The 15,965-nt window shown below is 45.7% G+C and overlaps 2 protein-coding genes and 1 long non-coding RNA gene across 3 annotated transcripts; 2 read left to right on the top strand and 1 right to left on the bottom strand.

Annotated features, from left to right (window-relative positions):
• Window positions 1–926: 926 nt before the first annotated feature.
• LOC127603804 (uncharacterized) lies at window positions 927–12,981 on the bottom strand. Its single transcript, XR_007963126.1, has 2 exons — window positions 12,834–12,981; window positions 927–1,198 (listed from the first exon to the last, which is right to left on the bottom strand). It is a non-coding gene; the product is annotated as an uncharacterized LOC127603804 (long non-coding RNA).
• hoxa11a (homeobox A11a) lies at window positions 5,029–7,989 on the top strand. The gene is made up of 2 exons (XM_052070390.1): window positions 5,029–5,910; window positions 6,709–7,989. The coding sequence occupies exons 1-2, from the start codon at window positions 5,058–5,060 to the stop codon at window positions 6,939–6,941; spliced, it is 1,086 nt and encodes a 361-aa protein (XP_051926350.1). The 5' UTR covers window positions 5,029–5,057; the 3' UTR covers window positions 6,942–7,989.
• Window positions 11,874–15,132, top strand: LOC127603781 (homeobox protein Hox-A10-like). Its single transcript, XM_052070389.1, has 2 exons — window positions 11,874–13,398; window positions 14,784–15,132. The coding sequence occupies exons 1-2, from the start codon at window positions 12,558–12,560 to the stop codon at window positions 15,056–15,058; spliced, it is 1,116 nt and encodes a 371-aa protein (XP_051926349.1). The 5' UTR covers window positions 11,874–12,557; the 3' UTR covers window positions 15,059–15,132.
• The last annotated feature ends 833 nt before the right edge of the window (window positions 15,133–15,965 follow it).

A 15,965-nucleotide genomic window follows, 5' to 3' on the forward strand; every position in this document is an offset into this window, starting at 1 on the left:
CAGACGAGGCCAACAGCAGCACGCATTGTGCTCTTTACATTGACCTTCGCTGTCTGCAAGTCACGGAGGCGAGGCTCGTGTGTGCACACACACATGCACAAACACACTCGGAGACTAATATGTGGCCCGACTAGGCAGCTCAAGGTTGGACCATAATCTCACATCCGCCCCCAACAAAATCCAGTCCAACACCGTGACAGGCTGACAGCCAACAACTACAACGCGTGACCGACATCACGCCAAATCCTCAGTGTCCAGAATCGGCGCCTTTGTGTGCAACATCTCGAAAATCCCCCGTAGCTAAACTCGTTGGCTATGAGAATTAAATGTCAGAATTCATTGTCTGATAATCACATGTCAATGTAGATGGGTGGCCTTTTTGTATTATAGCAGTGAATGACGGTCACGTTTAAATCCCTCTGATTTTTTTGTCGTTTTATTATTTAGATTTTGGTGAGTGTGACACGAGTGCAAAGCATCTGTTTGTAGCCACCATTTAAATGAGTTAATTTGGCGTCGTAAAACTAAACTATTTTTTTTTCAAATATTTATTTGTTGCGCTATATTTGCCCTTTTTTAACTATTCCAATTTATGCCGTATCGTTCTATAGTCTGAATGGTTCGCACACGTAGCACGTATACGTCATGGGGGGGGGGACTGCAATCGGTTTCCCTTTTCGTTTTAATTAAAAACAGACCACTAGTGATCGTTATTAAGCGAAACTGCTAAATCTAAAACACGGGAGGAAAAAAATCCGCCTCGGGTTGCAACATATCGCGTTTTTTGCCCCCTTTTGACGTGAAATATTTTCACCCAACGGAGGCGTTTATGAAGCAAACAACCAAATAACTAAACATAATCTAGTCGAATCCAAGTTGATTTCATTTGCAACTCGTCGATTGACGAAATATCTTCTCCGGGCCCATTCTGTGTTGAAATGCGTTTTACTGCACACATGTGAAGCAGTGTGTGAATACATTCAGTTTCCACATGCTCCCCATTTTCATTTATTGTGGCACTAAAATCCGCTTTCTTCCTTTCTGTCTGGCTCCATTGTGTGGCGAAATGCGATCCAAGGAGTCAGAGCCGCCATTGTGGAACTCCACTGGCGTGTCCAGAGGTGCTCCCGTTGACCGTGGAGTTGCTCACTTCTCTAACGAGGCTTTTGTGTGTGGTCCCGGTATACTTTTCTGTCACCTGAAGGAGGGGAAAGAAACAATTCATCAGATGAGCCTCGAATCAGGTTCTTCTTTTTTTTTCTTCTTCTCTTAACTTACCTTTTTATGTCCTCGTCCTCTTTTCCGCCCCTAAACTCTTGTGAGCTGCAAAATGTTTTTGACCCTGTTACACCCAAATGGCTTTTACACTCCCCGTGCAACTGCAGTCACGGCGTCGTTGCATGCAGACGGCAAGCGTGGATCATTCAAGTTCAAAAACAAGATTTGCAGGGCGAATAGAACGTTGGAAATGTTTCTCGTTGAAATATTTGCATATTAGGTGACGTATTTCAGGGAAATCGGAAGCATTTGCGCACCAGTTAATTACCCTGCACCGGAAAATTGCTCCGGTCGATACTTCAACACATCTGACATGTCTTTTTTTTTCTTTCTTTTTAATTCCTTCAACTTTGATTCCAAATGCGGAGCTGCACAGTCGGAGGCTGTTTCTCGTTTGGAAAGTGAGAGCGTATTTTTCCCTTTTGAGTTGCAGGTGTGATAGCTCTTTTTTTTTCCACCATAAAATGAAAACAAAACCAGGCAGCACTAAAAGCTGGGTGCCTTTTTTTCCACTGAAGGACTCAAACTACAGGAGGCTTCTTTCTGCAAGGGCTGAATGCGCCCATTTAGGTTGCCTGCTTTACAGCCCGCAGGCCTACCTGATGTGGCGTTAAACTGTACCCTCGGATCCTCCTCACCATGAATTGTTGACTCGGAGTCTAACGAGGCTTTCTGGCACACGCCCGGGTTTGGTCTGTCTGTGTCCACTTATTTTTCTGAATGGGGTGGGAGTGGGGGGGGGGGGGGGTGTTTTAAAAAATTGCACTTTCCAATTTGCCTGAATGAAAGAATGTTGAAGTGGTGCTCGTTCAACAGCTAAAAGGTGAAATGTGTGCGTGATGTCGACACATTTTTTCCTTGAGGCAAAGCGGGATTGTTATAGTTTCTTGCGCAAACCAGAAAATGTTTAAAAAAATCCATAAATTAGTTTCAATGTGGCTTTTTTTTTCACTTCCAATTTATAATCTTAAATTTGTTTTTTTTTTCTCCATTCAAAATGGCGGCGTTCAAATTTTTTCTTTCACAAAATAATAGAAAGTAAACAAAGTTTAGCCTTCTCGCCGCTTAAAACACAAACTTAGTTTTTCACATTCAAAAGGTAAAGTTGAAACGCACTTTTTCTCTTGAATGAGAAATATTTTGACATTCCCCCCCCCCCACTCGTTTTCTTTCGCAAAACTGGACTGTGAAGAAGTCAATAACTTATCATTTGGTTTTAAGATTTAGACGTTCATGGGTTCATTCACTGTTCATTTGACAAAATAGAAGACATTTTTTAACATCTAGTTCTTAAATTAGTCCTCCCGCCCCTTGCCCCCCCCCCCATTCGAAATGGCAAGTCTGTTTACGATTAGCCATTTTCCCTTAAATGGCTTCCCTCCCTCGCTTTTCTCAAAATCGACGCAATTTGACAGTAAATTCTTCATAGGAAAGTTTCTTTGACCTCAAAAGTCTTGCATGCGAAATTCTAAGCGCGTGAGATCATCTTCAAACAAATACTGCACAGAGCAACTTAAAAAAAAATATATGTATATATATGTAGTGTACATGTGTAGCAACGTGATCTTGTTGCAGCCTGACAAGAAAGTGATCCGGGTGATCAAAACCTGTTGCGTGTGTCAACGCAACAGCAATTAAAGCAACTTCATCTGCGGGGGCACAGTAAAGGCCACCCTTTGCTCTTTTGTGGCTCTTTTCCCTCCCCCGAACTTGAAGTCGACCGTTCAGACAAAGCTTTGGCTTTGAGTGCTCTTCCCGCGTGCCAGACTGCACTTTGCCTTGCCAAAAAAAATCCCCTGCAAGAAATGATCCTCGGGCAAACTTCCCTTCAAGGTTAAACCCATTTAACAACGCTCATTGTCTATTTTTAGATGCCCCCCCCCCCAAAAAAAGCCAATCGGTCGGCGTTGAGGCGCGGCAATTTGTTGCAAGTGCATCCTACCACCGTTGTGTTGTTGTGTTCCCTCGAGCATGCTGACTTTGAATCCGCGTAGGTGGCGACTTTCCTGTCACGCTTGGCCATGCTTTGTGGTGTCTGCCTGGCTGTTGGGGACGGGGGGGGCGGGGGTGCTGAAGGGGGGAAGCTCAGCAGAATAGTAAAGCGGCTATAAAAACGCAGGTCTGTGCAGAGCTATGCCTTTGCTTTCCCTGTGCTCAATTAGAGCTTAAAAGCCTCCGCGCACCTCGTAGAATTAGCCCGCACCGACCGAGAGAGGCGGGGCGTGTTGCTCTTAAAAGTCCCCCCCCCAAAAAAAATTTGTTTTGTTTGTCTGTAATTGATCCAAATAAAATAAAAGCCCGCTGGGCCCCACGCGGCTTGTCCGCTTTTCAGACGGTGTCAAAAGCCCGCGCGCGCCCCGAGAAAGCATATTAGGGAGTTGTGATATTTTCAGCTTGTGTTTCACATGTGCCATCAAGAGAGTCCGAATGGTGGCATGGCTGCAGGGGAGTGAGAAGGCGGGGAGGTCCTGGGGGGGGGGGGGCGGTCTTTAATCCGAGCTCAAGTCTCCCATTCGGAGCATATTAGAGTCAAGTTGCAGAGTCTCCAACGGTGGCCTCCCAGCAGCAGCAATTTGCTCGGTGACAAGCACCCGCCAAATAAAAACCAGAAACTTGCAAACAAACAAACGCGAAGTCAACTTCGGTCTGATATTGCTTCGAGTACTCAAATTATTCCTTAGAACTAAACAAATGGCGTTGTACACCGATAACTACGTAAAGTCAAATGCCAACCTTTTTCCTATCCGGGACATCGGGAGGTGACGTGGTAAAGATTGTCGATTAAAAAAAAAACATCTGTAAGATGTTCCGTACTTGGAAGCGGCACGTTTTTTAATAAATATGTCCAGCAAAAACATGGAGAAATGTCCGCGCGTCAAAGTGGAAAAGGCTGCTGCGCAGCGTGCTGCGAGAAATGGAGCGGTTTATTCCTCCGTGTTGGAATCAAGTCAAATACACTTGTTGGTCACGTACCATTTGAAAGAATATTTGGGCTTAAACGACATTTAGAGCGCGCTTGGCGAATGATGACGATCGGCCGCTTGAAATATCTGTTGTTGCAATTGACCTTTTTAATATAAAGCCTCAATTTTTAGAGCAAATCGGACCCCCCTGTATGACGCTATTCCTTCGCCTGTTTATTTTCAACCTTGGTGTAGACGGTTGAAACATTAGCCGCTACTTTGAACATGACCCTGATAACCAAATGCGCACGGTGCCAAATGCTGGCTGTTGTAAAAAAAAAAAAAACACCAAATGCTGATGACTAAGACGATTCTAAAAGCAGACTTCAAACCTCCAAATCAGGTTGTGTCGTATAACGATGCAAAAAAAAAAAAATCGAAAAGGGGCGCAGCGGTGAATTGTGCGTATTCGCACAATTCCTCACTTCATCCCTTTTTTTTAATCCGGGCGTCATTTGAATCATGCACGACGTGTAAGCAAGTCGAATATATAACAACGAAGACGGCGTGATGGCGCATACCTGAGAATAGTGGATTGTGATATTTTGTGATTGTTATTGCGAATTATTGAGCAAAAAAAAAAATCGGTGCGATCGCAAACAGTCCTGAAAGAATTATGGCGAGTTTTAAGCCCGCTCTGATTTGTTGCAATTTTCAAAGAATTCATTCCGAGTCCAACATGGCGATAAACTATCAATGTCAAGCTTAACACACGCACACACACGCGCGCTTGCGCGCACCGTGCGCGCACGCACACACTGGAAATCTGTCAATTTCTTTCCGCGTGGTCACGTGACCCCCGCCTCCGTGGAGTGGATGGCGATGGCTCTCCACGTCAGCTTTACGTCTCTAAATTTCTGCCTTGGCGGAGCAGCTTTGAAAGAGGCGAAGGGAAAGCGGGGCGCTTCAGAGCCATGCTCGCGGCGGGTGTGGAGGAATCCAAGGCCAGCGTCGAGTCGTAGAACCCCGGGCTCCAGGATGGATTTTGACGAGCGCGTCCCCGTCGGCTCCAATATGTATTTACCCAGCTGCACCTACTACGTGTCGGCCGGTGCCGAGTTCCCCGCGCTGCCTTCCTTTTTATCCCAGAGTCCCAGCACCCGGCCCGTGACCTACTCGTACTCCTCGAACCTCCCGCAGGTCCAGCCTGTCAGGGAGGTGACGTTCCGGGAGTACGCCGCCATCGACGCGTCGAGTAAATGGCCGCACCGGGGCAATTTGACGCAGTGTTACCCGGGCGCCGAGGACATGGTGCACCGGGACTGCTTGTCGGCGCCGACGGAGCTTTTCGGCAAAAGCGGCACCGCGGCCGCCGCCGCCGCCGCCGCCGCCTACCACCACCATCACCACCACCACCATCACGGCGCAGCCGCCGCCGCCGGATCTTCCAATTTCTACGGCAACGTGGGGAGAAACGGCGTCCTCCCGCAAGCTTTCGACCAATTTTACGAGACGGCGTACGGCACGGCGTCGGAGAGCCCCTCCGCCGTCGGCTACTCCGGCGACAAAACGCACAGTAAGCAACCCGCCTCGGCTCCGGACGACTCGGGGTCGGGCTCCTCCTGCCGGGACGCCGACGCCAAGGAGCCCCGGGAGGACACCAGCAGCCCCGAACTCTCTTCCGGCAACAATGAGGAGAAATCCAGCAGCAGCAGCGGCGGCAGCAGCAGTGAGTATTGCGCCTATTCAAGTTGACACCTTGCTTATGAGACAAACTTTGTAATCTTGCGCGCGCCGCTGTTAAATTTTTTATAAGCTGTTTTATAAGCATATAATGTTTATAGAGGGTCCGTGGACCCCCCACCCAGCCCCCTTTCTCTCTCTCTCTCTCTCCCAGCAACAAAACTTTGTTACAAACAGCACCCTGACGTTCGTGTTATTGAATTTGGCCGTGTGATTTATTTTTTTTCTTCTTTCCGCAAATGAGTAAAACGTCTGCACGAATCCAATAGAACCCCATTTGGAAACGATACCCCCCTCGACCCCCCCACCCCACCATAAGAGCTTTTCAAACGTCTCTTGCATTGTTTCGAGGGCGGTGCCTTGCTCTCATGACTGTCAAGCCATATACGACTTTTTTGACGTTATTGCACGTCACCCCTGCATAGGGTTGGCAAATCGTCTTTTTTTTAAAAAAAAACGTTGCACCCACTCTTCATAGTATAGTGAGTGGAAGTATATTTAGCCCGCTGCTGCCTCCCCTGCTGGAAGAGGTCAAAGCCAACCAGCACCGACTGTTTTGACTCAACTGGGGAATGTTATTGGTGATAAATGCGAGGGACTATCTCAAGTGTTGACTTTCATGTTTCCAAGCAATCGATCCCTTAATGTATTCTTTGGGGTTGGGGGGGGGGGGGGTAATCATTATCATCATCATCATTTCACATTACCTTGAACGGTTACGGTGTGTGTATATTCTAACCCGAGCGTATCCCTTTTTTTTTGCCCCCCCCCCCTTCCACTCTAGATGGACAGAGAACCCGCAAGAAGAGATGCCCTTATTCCAAATATCAGATCAGAGAACTTGAGAGAGAATTTTTTTTCAGCGTGTATATTAACAAGGAGAAGCGGCTGCAGTTGTCTCGGATGCTCAACCTCACCGACCGCCAAGTCAAAATCTGGTTTCAGAACCGCCGCATGAAGGAGAAAAAGCTGAACAGAGACAGGTTGCAATATTATACATCCAACCCTCTGCTCTAGTGAGCGACTTATTTGGATCCACGCGGGTGTCCCCCCCCCCTCCCCCTTTCCACCACCGCCATGACTCTCTCAGGCTGCGGTTGTTGTCACTTACCGCCACAATGGCCGCCAAAACAACTGTGGGGCATTTCAAGTTCGCGGACTAGCACCCGAAAAAAGCGAGCTTGGATGAAGACTTTATTATTATTTTTTTTTTTGCTTCATGGACCTTTCTTCTGCTATTGAAGCTCTTATTTTGAAATTGCGACTCTATTGCGCGCGCAATGAACGCCCACCTCACGCAATCGTGAATTTCACTCGTCCTCGTCTTTTTTTTTTGTCTTTGTCAGTTTTGACTCGGACTGAACCAGTGTATTTTGTTATCAAAAATGTATATATATTTTTTGTACGGATGGAATCACAGAAAGGAAGTCACGTTTAATTAATAAGTGAATCAATAGAAGTATTGGTGTGACCAAATAGTGTTTTAACGAATGCGAATGTAAACGTAATGTTTTTTTTCTTCTTTGTGCGCGCGTGTGCCTATTTATTTTGTAGCCACTCGTTTACGGTCTTTTTCATGTCACGTCTAACCAAGTCAACCTTTATTACAACAAGCAGGTTAAATGTATTTATATCCCCTCTTTTTATACCCCGTAAACCTTCAATGCCGTTTTGAAATTTTTTTTCTTCCCTATTGCCTTTTTAGTCAAATACTTGGCAGCAGGCCTCGAACCACCAGAGACATAAGCTCGTCCACTGGATCCACGGGAGTTGCACTGAGGTTCACGCCCAAAACACAGGTATCGAAACATGCAGCCGGTCTCCTGCATAATTCCTCAAATTGATCCAACTCAATTTGTTCTGGTTTCTTTCATGACTCGCAAACGGTTCTTGCGGTCGCATAATCTGAATATTATGGAAATAACTTTTCTAAAAAAAATCATGTATATGCTGTCAGGGCGAAAAGCTGGTCAGGGTTAACGTATCGAATTTCCTGCTTGTTAGACCCCCCCCCCCAAACACGATTGTGTATTATATTTCCAAATAAAACCAATTGAAAATATCATTCAACGATGTGTTGTTTGTATGCGTGTCCTTTTGATTTAGTTTGACAAAGCGGTAATTATTCATGAACGAGTTTTCACAATTTAATAATTGAGTCCAAACTTGGTGTAGTTTAACTTGACATACCATGGCTTTTTTTTTTACATCATTTTTTTAAATCCACGATTCGACCAATTTTAAAACACCCTGAGATAAAATAACATGACTAAAGTACAAGTCATGTTTTTTTTCCGTGCTAATTAAAAATATGCTATATGCTCAATTGAGCAAAATTGTATGTATCGATCTCTGGAAAATATTACACAACTGTAACTGCAAGATTAAATTAAAAAAAAACAACAGATGAATTCAAAACCAAGGGCGCTTGTCACAAGCTTTTACCCCCCCCCCCCATCACAATCTAATGAGCATATAATGAAATGTCTTTGCATCGCACTGCCATGTTAACCTAAAGTGCAAATTCTGATTGTGACGCTCTGAATTTTTCACTCAAATCATTTAAATGAACTCTAGAATTCACATTTCATGATCATTTATTTCTCAAAATGCGTTTCTCTTTTTTCGTTAGTCAGAGCAACGTTTTATGTGCAGAAAACATGGACAATTATTTTTTGTGCGCGGGGTCCCCCCCCCCAACCACTCACCCCCTCCCCCACGCTTTCCTAAAAGTTTGTCTTCTCCCGTCAAGCTGTCACGCCACATATTGCGGCTTTGCAAAGCCTTGTTCCGACAGTTCTTAGGTTTGGGCAGGGCCGCCATATTTGCTGTTGTTATCTCTGTGTTTATGGCAGTTAGCCGCAGCGCATTGGCGTTCATATATGACAGTCAAAAGGGTCATAAACGCCGGCGAGAGAGAGGCTGAAGTTTATGGTTGCCCCTCTGTGCTGTAGTCCGGCCTTGCCTCGCTCGCATCCCTTACTACGCGCTGGAATTCCGTCCCTAATTACGGGACATCCTCCCCGTTGCCGAGGCAACGCAGTCGTAAAAGCCGTCTGAGGGTCTGGAGCATTTGTACAATTGGAGTGCACCGCAATAAACCGTCTGAGACCCAAGGTTATTAACTGTGTTACCAAGGAGGCGAGAGCCACGACAGGAAAGAGGAAAGGATATAGAGAGAGAGGGGTGTGGAGGGTGGGGGGGGGGGGGAGAAAAACACTTCTCGTTCCCCGCGTGGACTTCATTTTTGGACCGCTTTCCCTCGCGTGAGTTGCCCGTCTCAATCATCCTGGGGCGGGGGGGAGGCTAGACTCGACGTTACCACTGGGCGGCGCTATTGGAACCAATGTCACGGCCGCGGAGGGTTCACCTCTAACGCAGGCAGGTAAAAAAATCACCTCCTTGTGAATATATATCTGCTTCTCGGTATATGGGCGATATCGGAAATTAAAAACCCTTCGTTACTTGGGTTCTGGAGCTCCCAGCGCCGTGCGGAAGCCGCGCTTCCCGGGGGCCCTTAAAAGGCAACACGTGCGCCATTGCTGCTGCCGCCGCGCGCGTGCAAATGCTCTTCATTTCGCTCAGCTAGAGCCCCCCCCCCACCCCCCCCCCCCCACCCCCAAAAGTCTAATTCACAACGCACGGAGCTCTCTTAGTCAAAAAGCTCCGCTGGACATGTAGCTGCCGTGTCGCTGGTTAAGCCCCTAAACACGCGTGCAGTCACCTTCTTAAATCACAGCGGCGCATTTATCTTCCTCGCTTCCTCTGGAGAGACAGCAGCGTTTGACGTCCTTCCAAAACACCCGGCGAACGTGCCAAGTGTAGCAAAAGTCTTATTAGTCAAAGTCGATTGTTTGGTCGCGATAGGACGCGGATTGCCGTCTCCTTTTTCCTTCCGATCTTTGGACCCGACATGTTGCCCTTGAGGCTCCTCGGTGTCTGTGGACGTCTGTGCGTGTGGACCCGCTCTCCTTCTTCCCCCCTTTTTTTTGGGACTCTCTGGTGAAAAATAAATGCTTCCGCTGGATGTAATAAAACGCCGCATTATTGTTCATCGCTGCACTCTGGACGAACATGATCCGACCCAGAGTGACTCTTCGGCCACCATTATATGGGGCCCGATCAAAGCCCAGTGGTCAGAGTGAACTGTGGAGAGGCTAAAATGGCCGGGCAGCTGTGAAAATGAAGATTTAATAGCGACAATTAATAACTGCAACGGAAAGATATCGATAGCCCCCCCCCCTGCCCCCCACTCCCTATCTCCTCGTTGCTCCACAACAGGCCCAAATTGTAAAATACTGGACGCACGTAATGAATTGATGTATTTTGTTCCACCGTTGGCTCATATGTCCGAGAGGCTGGCAGGACACAGGAGGAAAATATCTGCTTCGGGATTGACTGATGTTGCTTCGTTGGCCTTATTTCCGATCAATTTTGAAACCTAAGAAGTGTGTATGACAGTAAAAGAAACTCCTCCATAAATATAGTACTACATGAATGTGTTATATATATATAATATATATATATATATATGTATATGTGTATGTATGTATATATATATATATATATATATATTGTGTGTGTGTGTGTGTGTGTGTGTGTACATGTGTATGTAAACAAATCGACGGAATTGTTTAGAAATATTAGAGCTCTACAATAGGGTAAGTTGGGAAAAAAATGTTGTCATTGTGCTCATGGCTTCCCATTTGAAATTATGTTTTTATCTGACTTTGTCTAATCAGGTGAACCGCAAATGCGCTTCGACATCCAATAGATGAATAATGCAAAAGCCTGCTAATACGAATATATATGTGTGTGTGTGTATACACACACACACACACATATATATTATATATATATATGTATATACTATGTATGTATGTATATATGATATACATATATATCATGTATATATATATCATGTGTATATATATGTGTGTATATAATGTTTATATACCGGAGACAAATTCCTTGTGTGTTCTACATACTTGGCCAATAAAGATTATTCTGATTCTGATATGTATGTGTTAATGAAAAATATGTTGCCTATCTAGATAAAAAAATATTTTGGTTATTACAATCATAAAAATACATTGACCCTGGTTGCTTATCGAAGTTTTTTTTTCTTTCATTAGATGATCAAAATGTCGTTTAATACACGTGAAGCATCGCATTATCGACCGCAATATTCAACACTTATATATGAATGTGTGTGTGTGTGTCCAAATATATGCGTGCAAGTATGCATGCATATTGGCTAGTAAGACTTGCCTTTATAATCCCAAACGTAATGCAAATACATTCTCTGGTGTTTTTTTTTTTAAATATATATAAGTAGTTATGACTCAATGTGTTTTATACCTGATCAGATTTTTTTTCCAAGCCCTTTGTTAATAAACCCCCGTGGGTCTTTGCAGCCCACCCGGGCCCGGTAATGGCAAGGCAAGCCGAAATTAACTGGAGCTGTAAGAGTGCACATGGCCAAAGACCTTGCAAGGAGGTTGGAAGGAAAGTTTTATTGTGGCCCTTGTGGCCCCGAATTGGAGCAGTGAGACGAGGTGTACGTGCAAACACCATGCACGCTGTTTGGTACACACACACACACACACACGCACTTTGATTTTGAACGTGGTGTCACTCTGTTTGCTTGGTAGTACGAGTATTAACATCGTTTTATTAGTTTGTTCTAAACAACAAGTAAGCCCTCCAGTATCATCTTTAAAACAATTGTGATTCACGCTGGGGGGTGTGGTTGGGGGGGGGGATAATCAAACTCATTTCCTGAAAATCATAAAAGTAGGCCTCTACTAATTTCACAGTTAAAATGGTTGGTTAAGATAACCAACCAATATTTTCACCCCCCCTCCAAAAAAAAAAAGTTCTATTCATTCGACTATTTGAAGAGTGAAATGATCAAACATACCCTTTGTCTTGATATTCCCTAATCACTATTTTATTGTTTCAAATAGCCCTCATTGTTAAAGTTCCTCTTATGGCGATATGATTCTTTTTATACCATTGCAAATAAATCTGGGCATAAAAAAAAGAAACGGTGTAAGTGGGTAAAGGTCATGGCTTCGAGTTAAGAATCTCGAAAGGGAAGAAAACAAAATGTTGGTTTTGTTTGATATCGCTCCAGTTCTCCGCAGGCCATATTATCACCAACAAATTGGCTCTTTTTTTGTTGACGGAAGTGCTCCAGCTGGCTGCTGGAAGCCCCATCGGCAAATTTTAGACATTTTATTACCTTTCAAGTCCCGTGGCTTTTTTACCTTCTCTGGTGCGTTTTTGTTCGCATGCCGCGCAAGTTTCGACTTGATCGGACACATTTTTTTGGGTCCAGACCACATCGGGTGGAGAAACGTGATGCATTTGCTATTTTAACGTTTCCTGCAACTTTGGCGACGTGTCACGGCGAGCGCGGAAGCCTTCTCGAGCTCGAATGGTGCATTAAGGAGAGATGAAGGTGCGCGATGGCTGCGTTCTTTTCGTCCCTCGGCCGCTTGATAGCCTTCCTACGTCGGCTGCGAGTGGGCGGGACTTATCCCCTTTGTGAGCTTCCGATTGGCCGCCCGGCGCGCACGCTAGAACGAGGGGTGCTTCTAATCATATCAAGCATGTTTTGCACAAGAAATGTCAGACAGAGGGGGCTACCTTCTCCCTTCGCCAAAATACTCGACAATAATGTCATGTTCGGACAGTCCATCAGGAAATGCCTTCTTAGTGGATTCTCTGATCACCGGCAGGGCTGAGAACTGCGGAGGTCATTACACGGGAAGCGCCGCCGTGTGCGTGCCTCAAGGCGCCGCCACCGCCGCCGCCGAAGTGCCTTACGGACTACACAACTATGGATACTTCGCAGGTAACCCCAAGCGGGCTGACGCGGGACCCCCGAATCCGGGCGCCTACCTGTCCGGTATGGAGATGTGGATGGACGCGCAGCGGTCGTGTCGCGTGGACCAAGAGCGCTCGGTGGGTCCTCAGGTAACGCCCTGCTCCTTCCCGCAGAACATTAAGGAAGAGAGCACCTACTGTCTCTATGAGCAGTCCAAATGCCCCAAAGCTTCCGGTGCCGAAGACCCGACTTATTCAAGGTTAGCCCCCGCTGGCTCGGTGAACGATGGCGGCGGAGGCGGCACCGTTCCCATGCCGTGCTATTTCCGCTTGTCTCAGACCCACGCACAACCTCATAAACTTTACAACGCCGACGGCCCACAGCCTCCCTACTCTCATTTGGGCCCCCACTCCGGCCCCCCTGCTCGCTTCCACTCGCCGGCGACCTCCACGCGAGCTCCGAGCGCCCCGCAAGAAGGGAGCGGGGACCACGAGGAGTCCGTGTCCGCGGGGAACTTGGACCGGCAACCTCACGCCGCAGCCGGGAATGAAGATCCACGCGAGTCCACGGATGCGGAAGACTCCTCCGCCGAGGAGACCGACGAGCAGGACAAGGAGAAGCCGGAGAAGGGCACCAAAGGTAGAGTCGACGTTGATTCGGACTGTTCTCTTGCACAACTCTTCGGCACCTGTTAAGCTTCGTAGCCTATCGCGTCGTTGCAATCTTTGCATTTGTCTTATAACCGCGAGTATTCGCCGTCGTTATAAATGGGCTATATTGACGTAGAAATATCGTGACATGCAGCGGACAGTTAGTATTGCGAAGGTTCTTAAATCGCAGGGCTTCGCTTTATTCATTGAAGAAACATGGATTTAATAGAAATGTATATGGAGGCTAGAAAGCTAACTCTTTTTGCCATAAATGTAGCCTTTAGCCTACCTGGTTTAAGTGAGGGTCCGATTTGTTTGTGTGTCCAACAATGTATTGTAGTTTTTGTCTCTTGGCTATCGCGAACACAAAAACGGGTCATTCATTTCAAATGGGGTCCTTTTTGTTCTTTTGTGTACAATAATGTATTGGAGTTTTGTTTCCACGCTATCGTTAACGCAAAAAAACGGGTCATTCATTTCAAATTTGCTACGTTGCACACGTTAGCAGACACACACACACACACACACACACACACACACAGCAACAAAAAACGGCGAATAGCACTAACAGACCAATTCAGACACTCGTTGACGCATGTGGATGAACACAACAACAGTCACACAAAAGATACAAGCACGTTGACACAAATGGGATGTGGACGATGGGATATGCACACTGACTATAAAACAAACCAAAAAATATCGTGGGCTGCAAATTTCCACACCTTGTGACACAATTACGTTGATCTAAAAATACTGACACACACACACACGAATACACACTGACAGTCACTGACGACCAGAAGACACTAATCAGTGCTAATAATAGACCTACACATACTATTACTAAACGATCAAAGACGAAAAGCACTCTCGGTGACACAAAAATGCAAATACACACTCCAGTAAAGACGTTGCAAATACTCATTTAAAAAAATCCCCATTGACAAAAAAAAAAACGACAAATAGAGCGCAAAATGACCCAAAGATGCAATCATACATATATTAACCCCGACACGGACAAAAAAAACGTATACACGCAGAGGGGGAAAAATACAAAGAGAGAAGGCACACACACACACACACTCTCACTAAGACTTCTATGCACATACACAAATATACACGCGGTCACTGATACAAAACTCCAATGGACACACAGAGTGGAAAAAAATAAATAAGAAACACACACAAGACGGATGCAAAAATTCCAATGGACACCGATTCGCACGAAATACGCATAGTAGGAGAACAAAGCTAACATCTAAATAGACATTCAAACTAACTGCATGCCCCCCCCCCCCCCCCCAAAAAAATACAAAACTGTACCGCAGTGCATGTTAAAACAAGTCCGTGTGTGTTGTCGTCCCCTTTCAGGCGACAAGAAAAATGACAACGCGGCTAACTGGCTGACGGCAAAGAGCGGCCGGAAGAAGCGTTGCCCGTACACCAAGCATCAAACTCTGGAGCTCGAAAAAGAGTTCCTGTTCAACATGTACCTGACTCGAGAGCGCCGCCTGGAGATCAGTAAAAGCGTGCACCTGACTGACAGACAGGTCAAAATTTGGTTCCAGAACCGCCGAATGAAATTGAAGAAAATGACCCGGGAAAACAGGATCCGAGAGCTCACGTCCAACTACGGATTTTCGTGATGAACGAGGTGAAAACAAACTTAAAAAAAACACATGCAAAGGGAAGTATTATTATTATTATTAGTCAAATGACTGCCCCCCTCCCCCCAGTACCCTCCCTTCCATTGCCACCACCACCGCCACTAGGCCCCACCCATTTCTCATTGGGGGGCCATCGGAGCACGACTTCCACACACCCTGTGACTCAAAGTGAAAACACGTGGAATGTTTTCCAATGTTTACGTCTGGTTGCTCGTATTATTGGCTAGATAGTCAGCGGAGTCCATTTCACCCATAAAAAAATTATAAACGACAAATTTCTCGTTTTGAGTCAAATCTCCACGATTTTTTTTTTTTTTTGCATGGACTCGTTTTGCAATCACCACGTCAACCTTGACGAACGACAAACAATTCACATGTGACCAAGTGAATGAAATGTCTTTCGTCGGCAGGCCTCTTTCATGTAGCTAAATGTGCAAATGGAGCAACAATCTTGCGTGGCATTCCCACCCCCAAAAAAATAAAATAATAGGACGAGTGTGCCCATGTTTTTTTTTTTTTTTTTAAACTTGTAGATCTATTGTGTACATACCGACATTGTGTTATTGTGTCATGCTGAATAAATTATCGCTCTGGCGCATTGCTTGTATTTTTGCTCCCTTTGTAAATGTGTGTGTGTGTTTTATCTCAGCATGAGAAATCCCCCACCCCAAATCTTTCATTTGGATTGTATTTGATTGTAAGACTAGGGGGGAAATTGTGTTGGGCAATTAGCATCGGAAATAATTAAGAAATGAGGCTCAAAGGCGTCTTAGCCGCACGCAAGCGGCTATTGTGGAGTTTTATGACTTGCTGCTATATGAGGTTTCTCCCTCTCCTCTAAGAGCTGCTTCAGTCGTGGGAGAGCCTTTCAAACGGAGAGGCGTCC

Source organism: Hippocampus zosterae, chromosome 7, assembly GCF_025434085.1.
Source record: "Hippocampus zosterae strain Florida chromosome 7, ASM2543408v3, whole genome shotgun sequence".
Lineage (NCBI taxonomy): Eukaryota > Metazoa > Chordata > Actinopteri > Syngnathiformes > Syngnathidae > Hippocampus > Hippocampus zosterae.

Excerpts from the sequence above, each read along its gene's own strand:
- hoxa11a (XM_052070390.1), top strand. The coding sequence starts at position 5,058 with ATGGCGATGGCTCTCCACGTCAGCTTTACGTCTCTAAATTTCTGCCTT. Across the intron at positions 5,911-6,708 it reads CAGCAGCGGCGGCAGCAGCA|ATGGACAGAGAACCCGCAAG; the intron begins GTGAGTATTGCG and ends CTTCCACTCTAG.
- LOC127603781 (XM_052070389.1), top strand. The coding sequence starts at position 12,558 with ATGTCAGACAGAGGGGGCTACCTTCTCCCTTCGCCAAAATACTCGACA. Across the intron at positions 13,399-14,783 it reads GCCGGAGAAGGGCACCAAAG|GCGACAAGAAAAATGACAAC; the intron begins GTAGAGTCGACG and ends GTCCCCTTTCAG.